This window comes from Sinocyclocheilus rhinocerous, unplaced genomic scaffold (assembly GCF_001515625.1).
Source record: "Sinocyclocheilus rhinocerous isolate Xijiao unplaced genomic scaffold, SAMN03320098_v1.1 scaffold127, whole genome shotgun sequence".
NCBI classification, from domain to species: domain Eukaryota; kingdom Metazoa; phylum Chordata; class Actinopteri; order Cypriniformes; family Cyprinidae; genus Sinocyclocheilus; species Sinocyclocheilus rhinocerous.
Genome location: NW_015664685.1, coordinates 120,231 through 133,001, shown reverse-complemented (window position 1 = coordinate 133,001; position 12,771 = coordinate 120,231). Strand labels below are relative to the sequence as shown.

The 12,771-nt window shown below is 34.7% G+C and overlaps 3 protein-coding genes across 6 annotated transcripts in view; 2 read left to right on the top strand and 1 right to left on the bottom strand.

Annotated features, from left to right (window-relative positions):
• LOC107730346 (uncharacterized) overlaps positions 1 to 879 on the bottom strand; it is a 19,815-nt gene extending 18,936 nt beyond the window's left edge. For 3 of the 4 annotated variants that reach the window (XM_016541163.1, XM_016541159.1, XM_016541161.1), the window contains exons 1-3: positions 739 to 878; positions 318 to 370; positions 87 to 176 (exon numbers count right to left, since the gene is read on the bottom strand). In XM_016541163.1, coding sequence (XP_016396649.1) covers positions 87 to 176; positions 318 to 370; positions 739 to 764 — 169 coding nt within the window. In that variant the 5' untranslated portion in view covers positions 765 to 878. Of the gene's footprint in view, positions 1 to 86; positions 177 to 317; positions 371 to 738 lie in introns of all 4 variants that reach the window. The other variant, XM_016541160.1, reaches the window with a different exon arrangement.
• Positions 880 to 3,537: 2,658 nt separating this feature from the next.
• Positions 3,538 to 8,342, top strand: LOC107730308 (mitochondrial fission 1 protein). Its single transcript, XM_016541096.1, has 5 exons — positions 3,538 to 3,659; positions 3,925 to 4,057; positions 6,306 to 6,382; positions 6,476 to 6,581; positions 7,316 to 8,342. The coding sequence occupies exons 1-5, from the start codon at positions 3,615 to 3,617 to the stop codon at positions 7,411 to 7,413; spliced, it is 459 nt and encodes a 152-aa protein (XP_016396582.1). The 5' UTR covers positions 3,538 to 3,614; the 3' UTR covers positions 7,414 to 8,342.
• Positions 8,343 to 10,028: 1,686 nt separating this feature from the next.
• cldn15b (claudin 15b) overlaps positions 10,029 to 12,771 on the top strand; it is a 7,696-nt gene continuing 4,953 nt past the window's right edge. Inside the window, exon 1 of the mRNA XM_016541179.1 lies at positions 10,029 to 10,245. Within this exon, the coding sequence (XP_016396665.1) occupies positions 10,029 to 10,245 (217 nt within the window). The remainder of the gene's footprint in view (positions 10,246 to 12,771) is intronic.

The window sequence follows — 12,771 nt, the reverse complement described above, 5'->3', positions numbered from 1 at the left end:
TGTGCGCGATGTGCGCGAGCGAGCGAGAGAGAGAGAGAGAGAGAGAGAGAGAGAGAGAGAGAGAGAGAGTAATAAACACTGAATACCTTGAACGTCGAACCTAAATTTGTGGCCAAGGAAATTTGAGTTGACAGACAACCAGAAATGACGATCATGGCACTCTGTCCTGAACATACCTGAGAAACAAACACATCTTTAACATATGACATCTTTATACACAATCTTTAACATAGGACCTTGCATTGCCCATAGTGCAACTGTCTATATAAAAAACACTAATAAAACCATCTGAACTTTTAAGAACTGCATTTTCTTACCAATAGGTATGGAATCAGGAACAGAGATAGGACATAAACCAAACAAAAGAAACCTGAAAAACGTAAAATTACATAAATTTACATTTTTACACTTATATGTAAAATTACAGTGGCTGAGAGAGCTCAACGCGCTGCAACTTAAAGAGCACCAGCAAATTAAGAAAACATCTTCATCAGTTTGACAACACACGCGCTGCAAAGCCTCACAACACAACCAAATACAGAAAAGCGTTGCAAGTAGCACAGACCACAACGGATTTTTTTATTTTTTGGTTTTTACCATTTGTGTAATCACACAAACAGCTACCATGGTTAAACTATGGTTAGTGTAATTTACAACATGCAACGCAAAAAAAGATATCAATAATATAACATCTTCGAAATATTTGAGAAATTATCATAGGGACAAATCAAAACTCACCACAGCAAAGAAAAGTACATGACCATAAAGAAAGTTTCTGCCAACTATATATAATCTTTGAGTAGAACAAAAATGATTCTTCAAAAACTTTATCCCGATGAACTCAAGTGTCTTCTTTTTTTTTTTTTTTTTCAGTAGATCAGCAGTCGCGTGGCGCTTCATTTTGACGTGGAAGAACACCTGTCAGATTGGCTTAGTTAATCAATTTGTATATCACGTGGTCATTTTTAATGTTTTCCTTTTTATGAACAGGTTTTAGCGGAAGAAGTTTGCACCTGACACCCGATTAAAACTTATAAACGTATGGTAAAGTTCTTTTGATAAACAATATGTTCTTTTGAGGTGGATCTTTTTTTTTTATATATATATATAAATTGGTTGAACCTGCTCAGAACAACGTGGTTTACCAATCTGGGGTGCGTTTCCCAAAAGTAACTTTAGCTAACTATATAATAGCAAATTTCACTGAATTCTACTTGTAACGATGGAACTTGTAAACATAGTTGTTTTTGGGAAACGCAACAGAGACCAGACTCGCTCATAAAGTTACCGACTCATTTAACTGAGAATCAGTGAGAGGAGCAAGAAGTAAGCATTTGGAGTGAATATATCTGACTAATCTGTTACTTTAATAGCAGAAATGTTACAAATGAAGCTTATTTTAAATATGTTAATGACTTGATTGCAAAATGTAACATGCAAAATGTAATGTAAATGAAGTAGCAGGCCTATTGTTTATTGTAAATACAAATTATATTGTGTATATTGTCCAATATAATTGTGAAATGGTTTGTGGCTAACATTAAAAAAGATGTTCATAAGGCAACCATAGACCTACTATTGTTTGAGAAATAGTCTGGTTTGTATTAATGATGGAAGTTTAAGTTTTACAAGAATGGATATAGTTAAAGGGCATTACTCTGGAATTTTTCTGACATTATGTCTCAAAGTTTGACTAAGGAAAGTATATGAAAGATTTTGGATAAAACATTTTTGGGAAGCGATCACTTTTTGAGGAATATTGGAGTAGAGTTATCACCAGTAAGTATTGATAGATTTAAATCTGCAGATTGGGATAAATTTAAAGAGATATGTGAGAAAAAGTTTAATGTTAGGAAAGTAGTTAGATCAGCAAAAAGAAGTCGTAGCACAATAGACTCAATATTATGTCTTAAGAATGATATAAGAAAAGCGCAAGTGAGCAAAGAAGTGTTAGTGGGAGTGTTTTTTGAGGTAGAGAAGGCCTACAATATGATGTGAAGGGAAAGATTATTAATTAAACTGGATAAAATTGGAATAAAAGGTAAATTATATAACTGGATTATGTTTTTTTTTAATGGATAGGATGTTAGGGTGGGGAAATTATATTCAAAGATTCATGCAACTGAAAATGGAACACCACAAGGAAATGTTTCAAGCCCTATTCTTTTTAATATAATGAAAGTTTTTTTTCCTTTTTCTAAAGTACAAGGAAGATCAATATACGGAGATGATGGTACATTATGGAAGAGCGGAAGAAATGGAAGTTAGAAAGGAAACTCCAAGAGGCCATAGGCGAAGTAGGAAAATGGGCAAATTGCTGGGGATTAAATTAACAATTAAATATCTATAAAATGTTAGAGCAGGTATCTGTGGTAAGAAACTTTAAGTTTTGGATAGATTCAAAATTGACTTTTGGCATCCTTATTCAAAAAATGTATGACAAATGCAAGCAGGGTATATATTAAGATGTCTGGCTGGAACAGATTGGGGTGCTAGCTGACAATCGAGACTTGTTGGACAATCACTTTGGAGAGTACGTTGCGCTTTGATTAGATCTTCAATAGACTATGGCAGTTTCATATATATTTCAACATCATTGAAGAAAAATATACACATTATACAAACTCAGGCATTAAGAATATGTTGCTCTGCATTTAGTGCATCACCAGTAGCATCTTTGCAGATAAATGGGGAAATACTATTAGAGTTAAGAAGACTGCAATTGAGAATGGAATATTTCATTTCAATTAAAGGTCATGAAAATAAGGCTCCACTTAAAATATAATGGAGAAATGCTGGGAATGTGACTATTCAAAGTTGGAAAGCTTTGGAAGGTTTCCTGATAAAGAGGCACAGAGAATGGGAATGATTATGGAAATTAGTCCAACAGTCAAACATGCCTATTATTCCTCCATGGACATGGTTATATTCCAGTCCTTCAGATGATCTTTAAGTAATTCTGGATAAACAAAGATGTGTTTCAAAGGAGATGGCAGTGTGGCAATATTGGGACCTGAAATATAGTGGGACATAAGAGAGCGGTTACATACAGGACAAACAGCACTCAATCAGTCTTTACATGTCATTGGAAAACATGATACAGGATTTTGTAGCACATGTACACACCCAGAGACAGTAATGTACAGTGTGTCAGATATAAAAATAAAAAGGTTAATGTTAGATAATCAAATCAAGTCATTCGATAAAAATAGTTTGTCACTTAAAAATTTACGAAGAAATTCCCTACAGGATTCTAGGTTTTACCAACTTTACCAACAAGGCAACAAGTCTAATTAAAATAATTTAGATAAACGTTTTTCTTCTTTTTCTCCCCCCTCTGTTTTGTTCATAGACTGTGGTTTCTTTTGATGCTCCAACCTGAATTAGCATTTCCCTTGATATCATCGCCTCACACTCCATCCCTGTAGGTGGCGGAATATGCACCAAAAGCTGGTTGCCAACCGCCATTAAACATCATAAGAAGAAGAAGAAAAAGCTGCTCCACCCTCCATCTCAGTAGGTGGCGGAAATGCACAATACGTTTGCTTGCCAACCGCCACTAAATCGAAAGAAGAAGAGGAACATCCGGTGTAAACGTAATAATTTTCGTTATCATGGAAGCTGTTGTTGGTGAGGTTGTTGCCCCAGAGGATCTGGAGGTAATTTGTGGTATTTTTCCATGTCTGTTTGAAATGATTAATTCTAAAAAATAATGATAATAATAACAATATGAAACATCATGTGCGAAAACTTCCTGTCTGAATCTGTCTGAATAGAATTGCCAAATGCTCTATAACCTCTTTTAGATTAATTGTCTGTATGTGAGTGCTTACTGCTTAGAGCTTTTTATTTGCCCTGATGATCAATTGAAAGCGAGTTTTTGGCGTGGACACGTTGTCAACATTGTATTATTTTGATTTTCAGAAATTTGAGAAGAAATACAAGGCAGAGTTATCAAAGGGTTCTGTGTCTAAAGACACGCAGTTCGAGTATGCGTGGTGTCTGATCAGGAGCAAACACCCGGAGGACATCAAGAAGGGAATAGTGCTGCTCGATGGTAACTGAACACTAAAACTCTATAGTTTTATCCTATTTCAAACATTTAGCAAGTGCCCACAGCGATCACAAGCCCAACAAAAGTCAACTTAGTTGCGAAAGAAAAAAAAATCAAAATTTTAATCATTTTTGACATCTGTTCTTTTTTTATCTCTCTTTTCATCAATTATTTTGTTGTCTAAGAGCAATCGGTGTAACAAAATGAAAACCTCCTCGTTGCAGAACATTTGAACTCTTGATTTTATCAGATTTAAATCAAAGACGTACATTTGTATTCATATTTACATGAACTCAATTAAACCATAAATATTTTAATTAAATGTTTTAATAGGTTAAAAAAGTCTTGATAATGAAGCTTCCAGTGCAAACATATAAATTCAAGACACATAATAATACAATTAAAGAATAAACATTTGAAAAAGTATAAAACACAGTTAGGTTAAATCAGAATAGACATATTTACAGTATTATACATAATATTATGAATAAATGTGATTGAATTTTAAAGATATTGCACTAAACAGTAGGAGAATTGCACTAGCCAACAGTTCAGAGAAGTTGTGGCCAGGGTGAGTGGAGTCTGTGATGATTTTCTCCACCCTCTTCCTCACTTTGGAAGAGTACAGGTCCTGGAGGGTGGGCAGGGGAACACCAATAATCATCTCAGCAGTCTGAACTGTCTGTTGTAGTTTTCTGGTGTCTGGTAGCTGAACCAAACCAGAAAGTTACTGAAGTGCATAGAACTGACTCATTGACGGCTGAGGTCAGCAGCTCCTGTGGCAGGTTGAACTTCTTCAGCTGGCGAAGGAAGCGCAACCTCTGCTGGGCCTTTTCACACTTTCATTAGATTTATAGTGAACTGAATATTTCTTACAAAAGCACCTTCAAGTTACACAGTGTGTTCTTTTTTATTTAGACAATTAGTCTTTTATATGAATTTTATACATTTATAAATTAATTGCTTTCTAGTCTCGTCTACTGCATAAGTATGAGTGGAGTATATTGATGTGCTATTAAGTTGCTAAAACTCATGTATGTTTCATAAAGATGTTGACCTTCAGTAATGATACTTTTAAAAGCATAACAGTGTGATTACATGACTTTCATGGAGTGGTTTTCTGTTGAAATGAGTGCTCTTCACTTTGAGTTCAGCGTATTGAAGTGTCCAAATGAGAATCACAATGTGTGACTGAGTCACCATGGTAAGTCTAAATATAATAATATTTTGTGAAATGTTGTAGCCATTCAGTGAGAAGATAAGATAAGTTGATGTCATAATGAGTGGAATAAATGGCTTCCTGTCCATACCACACTTGTTCAATTTCCTACCCTTTCACTCAGCAGCTCATCAGCAGCTACCCAATGAGCTATCTAATCACTTTAGTACATTAAACATTGCTCAAAGCATGGACTTTTTTTTTTGCAACTTCACGGTAGTTAAGTGCCCCAGCTCTTGTTATCTTGATTCTAGATGACAACACTTTGTTCTTATCTGATAGGAGTGACAATGAAAAGGTTATACATTTTATTGCTGTCTTTGGTTGAACCCATGATTTTGAAGCAAAGTGAGCAGTGTTACTGCAGTGACACATTCATAGTTCACTGTCTTGCTGAGACATTTGTGTATACCCCCAGGAAAAGTGAAATAAAAGGCGTGGGCACAATGAGTAGGGCAGGGGTGGGGAATAGGCCTGACAAAGATATTTGACTGTGTAAACATTTTTCCCCCCCTCAACCGCCTGAGCTCCTGTTAACTTAAACAACTTATATATATATATATATATATATATAATATTATATTTAACAGGAAACAGTAAATTATTTTATATTGAGCACCCTTACTGATATTTATGAATTAATTCATGACTGTGAACAATATATTTTAAGTTTTTTTGAAAATAATAGTTTTTTAAAAATATATATATAATGGTCAAGATGTTTATACTCGCATGTATTCAAGGTGTAAGAAAAATACCTTGTTACTTGATGGTTAAATAATCACATGACATTTTAGCTCTTAAAAATGATATAAAGGTTTTTCAAAACCACATGATACCAACATAAATATGAGTACATTTCTAAGAAAGGCACATATGTTTTTAACACTATTATTAGATTTTTTTCTTTACATTTTCATAATGGTTCACATAATGGAATCATCCAAGGAAGAGAGAAATTTTATATTTACAATTCCCATAGTTTTGTCTTGTTAATAAATCTAAATATGAAAATGTTTTATCTTTCACCAGAACTTATCCATAAGGGTACCAAGGATGACCAGCGGGATTATCTGTTTTACCTGGCTGTTGCCAATTATAAGCTCAAGGTTGTTATCAGAGCTTTTCATATGTTTTCAGTTGAAAACTCATATTGGAATGATTTTTGCTGCTCTCATTCTCCTGTTTTACACTAATTCCAGGAATATGAGAGAGCTCTGAAATACATCAAGAATTTACTGAGGAATGAACCAGGAAATTCTCAAGCTGAAGAACTGCAGAAACTCATTGATAAAGCCATGAAGAAAGGTGAGCATGAATATTGTATTCATGAGCATGAATAAAGTACCTTTCTCATTGTTTTTTATAACGGAAGTCAATTTCTTCATTCAAGAGTGTAGTAATATATTTCCACCAGTATCCACCTTTTTCCTGAGTAACTGATGAGCAGTGCCATGATGGATTCTAACTTCCATTTGTATGCTGTACTGTTCTGTTCTACATAGGAATCCATGGTAAAACAGGGTAAAGCAAGACTGAATTAATTAAACACTTTTTGAATACTGCTAAAAATAAAAATGAGCACAGGTTTAAGCTGCACTGCGCTGAGCTAACCTCAGGCCGCATCGTGTCATCTATCCACTCATTAAACTTTGACAGGCAAAAGGCAAAAGTGACAAAAGACAGTCATTGTGACACTTGGAGCCATGTGATTTTTTTTTTACCATTTTCATAGGTTTAACATTACATTTTGGGCCTGGAAAATACACTAATTTGACTAGAATCTCCGAGGGCCAGAAAAAAAAGCGTAATACCGGTATGAGTCAAGATATCCACGTTCAGTAAAAACGTGGATAGCATTAGGTCAGGGTTTTTTAAACCTGTCCTGGAGGCTCCCCAGCACTGCACATTTTGCATGTCTCCCTCATTGGACACACCCAATTCAGCTGATAAGTTGAATAAGGGACAGAAAAAGTGATCTTCTCAAATATCAAGATTAAACAGGCAATTTGCATTTAACATGCTTCTCATTTGTTTTCTAGATGGGCTGGTTGGAATGGCAATTGTTGGTGGCATTGGCCTGGGTTTGGCTGGATTGGCTGGTCTCATTGGTTTAGCTGTGGCTAAGAAATCTGCATAAGAGGATGCGCCGAGCCAAATCATAATGCCTTGCAAATGAGAAAAGTATTAAGCCATTTTTTGGGTTTGGAGTCATCATGACACTGACAGAGAACAGATTAACTCGCTGTTGCTTTACTAACTTTTCCTCCAGATAAAGCCAGTGCTTTTTAAAGTCAGAAAAATTTCACATTTATAGCAAAACAGAGCTGCACCTGTTCACATTGCTCTTAAGAAAAAAGTAGGAACGCCCACTATATCTTTTTGTTTGTCACGAAATGTATAAAAGGGATTTAATAATATAGATCTTAAAACATATAGCATTTAATTGTTTTAACTTATTTATTCTTTGTATTTGTAATAGTTTTAGCTTATTTATTCTTTGATTTTTGTCAACCATCACTGAGCATGCAAAAATATAGATATACATCAGCAGCTGCAATGGAAAATTAATTAAATTGTTCATTAACTAAATATATATATATATATGTATATATATAAGTTTTACCACCCCATTAGCATAAACATTTTTGTCTTGTATTTCACCTCCTTAAACATTACAACTAAGTGTATGTTTAAGTCAAAACCCAAACAATTTGTGCTTTTTATTTGAACAGATTTTAAGGCAATTTGGAATAGCATTTCTTTCAGATGTTGGAACCAGACTCAACATTTTAGCTAAAAGCCTGCTATTTAAGTAGGAATCTTAGTGTAGCCATAGATACAGAAGACAATAGAGAGTGCAGGGGCTGACTGATATAAAATGGTATTGTTGGGGGAAAAAAAGAGTTTTCCTCACTTTGATGTGTTGCACTGAGATTATCTGATTGTATCTGTTTGTGTTTTATTTACACCTATTTCAACAGTGCTTTTTGCCAGCTTTGAACACATGCTGCAAATAAAACTAAACCTCATTGTGCTTTAATTTTTACTTGTAGCCGGGTATATGTGGAAAGAATATTTAAATTTGACACTAAAAGAGGTGCTGGGTGAGTTACACACTGAAGTTTAAAATTAAGGGTTAAAGATTTGATCAGATTATAACCTTAGTATTCTAATTTGCTTTGTGCACAAGTTGTAAAAAGCTGGTGTTCTTTTAATAAGAGAGGAAGAAAGCTGATGAAGTAAACCGTTTAATAGGTGAGAATAGTCACCCAGGAAACATGTACCTCTTTTCAGGAATTAAATTAAGATGGGGGTTAAGCTTCGGCAAGTGTTGGTTCTGGGCTTGAACGTGTGGCATAATCAATGGTGGGCAAAAGTAAGAACTTTGTCATTGTCAGGCAGCTCACACTATCTGCAGCTGGGGTGCATCAAACACGATGCTATTTAAAAGTCCCTCATATTCACATATAAGATTTCTCAATGCCAGTGCTCCAATTTATGTCTTGAAAGGATTTATTAAGCCACCTTGAGACTTTTCAAACATATCCTTTCTTTCCTAACATAGCTGTCCACTCCTCCTCTGTTGAAGTTAAAGATCACATAGCCAGGGAAGCATTTATTGAGGTGTCATGAAGGCTTCTGTAGATATCCAGTTATTTATTTACTAAGTGTATGTCTGAATACTTACAAAGCCTATAGCCTATAGTTTTAAAACAAAATCGTGGAGGTGGTGTCTAATTATCAGTCAGATGATAAAACATCAAAGGTTCATCTTTGTATCTTAATATAATGATAACAAATTCAGCTGGATGTGCATACAGAGCCAATTGAACCAACTGAACTTTTTTGAACCGATTGAACTTGCCTGAAATAACGAATAAATATTGTATTACTTTTTGGAATACTGGTCTGCACGGTGGTGGGGGTGTAGAATGCAATTTCTACCGAGGGATTTAATAACTTAGCATCACCCATATGTATCAATAACTTTTCATAAGGCTTTAGTGCTACATATTACACGACACAAATTACGCAGAATAAGCAATGCACTGTAACAGCTTAAAAGCTGTATCAACATCCAACCCCTCCAATCTAAACAGCACATAGGTAAATGAAGATAAAGCACTGAAATGCATCTTCAGCTTTCCTTAGAACATGTTAATTCTTTACCATTGCTAATATGAATATATTGTACATGTATTGATTCCCCAAATACACTTTTAAATAGTACGTTCTCAAATATTTGCTAACTCTTTATTTTATTCTTTAACATCTGAAACGGTTATATAAAGATAATCCTGATTACCTCATGACTAATCTGATTTTAAAAACTTGGTGTAGTATTAAAAGACAAAAACTATTTGGAAAGAAATCTCTTTTATATCATTTTTATTTTTAATTTATTAATTCATAACTAAGATTTTATCTTTAACTCTTGAATGTTACTATAAACCACTTTTCACTGTATATTGAAGAATTACTGAATTTACTGTATGGTTCTTTGGAGTAAGTTGATGTTACCTTATAGGTTTTCCTATAGCTATAGTATACTTGCGGTACCCCATTTATAACTTCTGACAGCTACCAAGCATTGAAATCAAACAGCTTAGTCATAGACTGTTGTACAGTAAAATCATAAACGGCCCCTGATGTTTATTACAAGGTTAAATTCCATTTGTTGGTGCAACATATCATTGATTGATCTCATGATACCTGGAACAGAAGATCAAGAAAAGCAGAAGATCCGGAGATATGAAAGACATATTGCAAATTATTGCACTTCTCTTGGGTTTTTTGGCGTGTGGGTCTGCTGTATTATCATTACATAATCACTACTGGAAAGTGTCTACAGACGATGATAGTGTCATCATCACCTCCAACATTTTTGAGAACCTCTGGATGTCCTGTGCGATCGACTCCACCGGTACTTTCAATTGTTGGAATTTTCAGTCCATGCTCGCTTTACCAGGTAAAACACCTAAAAAAAAAAAAACTGTATAAATAACTGTAGTAATGATAATAGTACCATCACTACTACTCCTATTGCTAGTATTAATATTATTCATTGTTTACTGAATTTAAGAGTTACAGCTAAAATGTGATTAAGGTTTCCTTAACTTATGTTTAAAAGAAAAAGAAAAAATGTTTTATGAACAAAACGTTTTCTATTGAGAACAATGGAATGTCAATGAGATTATGTTTGCTACAGAACATTTGGGAGTGTGATATTTAAGTAATTAATATTGAGTAACTTACCTTTAAGACAAAAACTGGGCAGTTTTAATATTCTTCACAAACGAAAACAGTTATAAAAGAAGAAAAAAATTGTGCTTTGCCTGATACCAGACAGAGTGACATATTTCCCACTCAAAAATGTCTGTATTTGCTCAGCATAGCTCGACTCTAGGTTTTCCATTTCTCGCTCCCTTAGTAGTCTTTTTCTTGATCATGTAGCAAGAAAAAGACGCTCTGATGCTATGCTTATCCATGGGGGGGAAAGAGTAGACTTTCCAAAACAAAAACTCAGCTCCCTGCTCTGCTTCCACAGTCTTCACATAGTCTGGTCTGCAACAGCAAACATAAAAGTGAAGTGATACAAACATGAAAAAGCCCTAATGCTGTTGGACTAAATAGCATGCTGCAGAGATAACTTATTTGTAAGCCAAATCCAGAAACAAGTTCGAATTTTAGCACGTCTGGTTCCATTTTTTTAAGTCAATGGGTTTTTGAATAAGTTTTTGGTTTTTAAATTTAACACAAGCTCCTACTTTCATGTTTTTTTCTACTATATAAAATACATCAATAATACTCCTTTTTAATTTTTTTAAGCTTTTGCTTGTCTTGAAAATGTTGGATGCTAACAAGTGGCTAAATGAGAATACAGAGGTTGTCAGGGACTTTAAATGTCATCACACAAACAGGAAAACTCATCTACTCAATGGTCTGCTTTCACAGTATCGCTGTATTTACAATCGTGCTTGTACAAAGTTTTTTTTATTTTTTTTTTTTAATGAAGACCGAAAGAGTTGTCAGAAGCTTAATGATGGTGACATTGAAGTCATGCAACCGTGGCAGGGCGCGGGTCTACGTGGTGGCCAGGGGTGGCACCGGCCCCCCCTGAAATTTGGCTGGCCACCCCAGGTGCCCCCCTTTACCAGATGTCTTGCGATAGGCTTGTTTTTAGTATTTATAACTGCATCTGGCAGTGGCGGATCCTGGCATGTGTAGGCAGCGGCTTTCTTCAATTCAATTCAAGTTTATTTGTATAGCGCTTTTCACGATACAAATCATTGCAAAGCAACTTTACAGCAAATTAAGTTTCTACAATATTTAGTGGTAGCTTATCAGTGGTGACTGTCAGTTAATGTACATATGGCAGAAATGTACGGAAAAATCAATTAAAGACGTAATCAAACAGACGATGAACACTATTAACAGCAATTATTATATGATGCAATCAAACTTATTATACTTAATTTTAGGTGATCCATGTAATGCGCGAGCACGAATCTCCACTCGCAAGCAGATTTCCTTCACTCACACAAAACTGGACATGCGCTTTTAAATATACATTGTTCTTTTATGAATTGTCTCTCTCGCTCAGATATACGTGTACGCTCAAACGTTGTCCTCGCATCTCTGAAGACCAGAGGATCTTTTTTTTTGGTAAATTGTAAATATGCATATTAAATTATTTTATTTAGTGCATTTGTATTTTGTTGTTTTTGTATAGCCTATAGTTATGCAATAAAAGCGTATCAACCAGGTTCCAGAAATAATCACTGAGGGTAGGCCTACTTCTGAAAATAGTGAGGGTGCTCGTCTTAATGCACATTTTCACATATTTTGTCCCGTCTATTGCTATGGTTATCACTATAATCACTGCTACTTCGAGAGCAAATCCCGCATAAATATGTGGATGTCATTCCCGAAACTTTGCAACGTGTGTGTGGCCGAAAAACAAAGTTTACATTTTAAATGGATTATAAGCCTATAGAAAACTCGCAACGAGTGCTCTTTATACCCACTAAAAAGCTGTCACTCTTTGTTCATCGTGATCTCACAAAGTTCTGTTATGACCAATGAATATCACACTGCACAATTAACAAATTAGTATTAGCAGCGTGCTGTATGTTATCATGAAAGGATTCGATTGTATAACTCAGCGCGGAACAAAAACTGGTGTGTTGCAGCCTTTAGATATGAGAGAACCCCACCATATTCATGAGGATGATGAAATTGTTTTCACTTGAGTAAAGCCTTGAAGTCCTTTTAAGTGTTTTTCTTAATTGAATATATACAATTTCTCATAGGTTAACAAAATTTATTTGATTTAAATCAAAAATTTTAACTTAATCTATACATTGGGTTACATTGATAAATATTGCATTTGATAAGATAGCATTTGCAGGTTAGCACTTCTTAATAATGAAGTGCTTAATAATGAAGTGATACACATAATCTTTCACCGGCAATAAACGAACTACACCACGTG

Coding starts and splice junctions, on each gene's coding strand:
- LOC107730308 (XM_016541096.1), top strand. CDS start 3,615: ATGGAAGCTGTTGTTGGTGAGGTTGTTGCCCCAGAGGATCTGGAG. Junction 4,058..6,305: donor GGGAATAGTGCTGCTCGATG/GTAACTGAACAC, acceptor ATCTTTCACCAG/AACTTATCCATAAGGGTACC. Junction 6,582..7,315: donor TGATAAAGCCATGAAGAAAG/GTGAGCATGAAT, acceptor TTTGTTTTCTAG/ATGGGCTGGTTGGAATGGCA.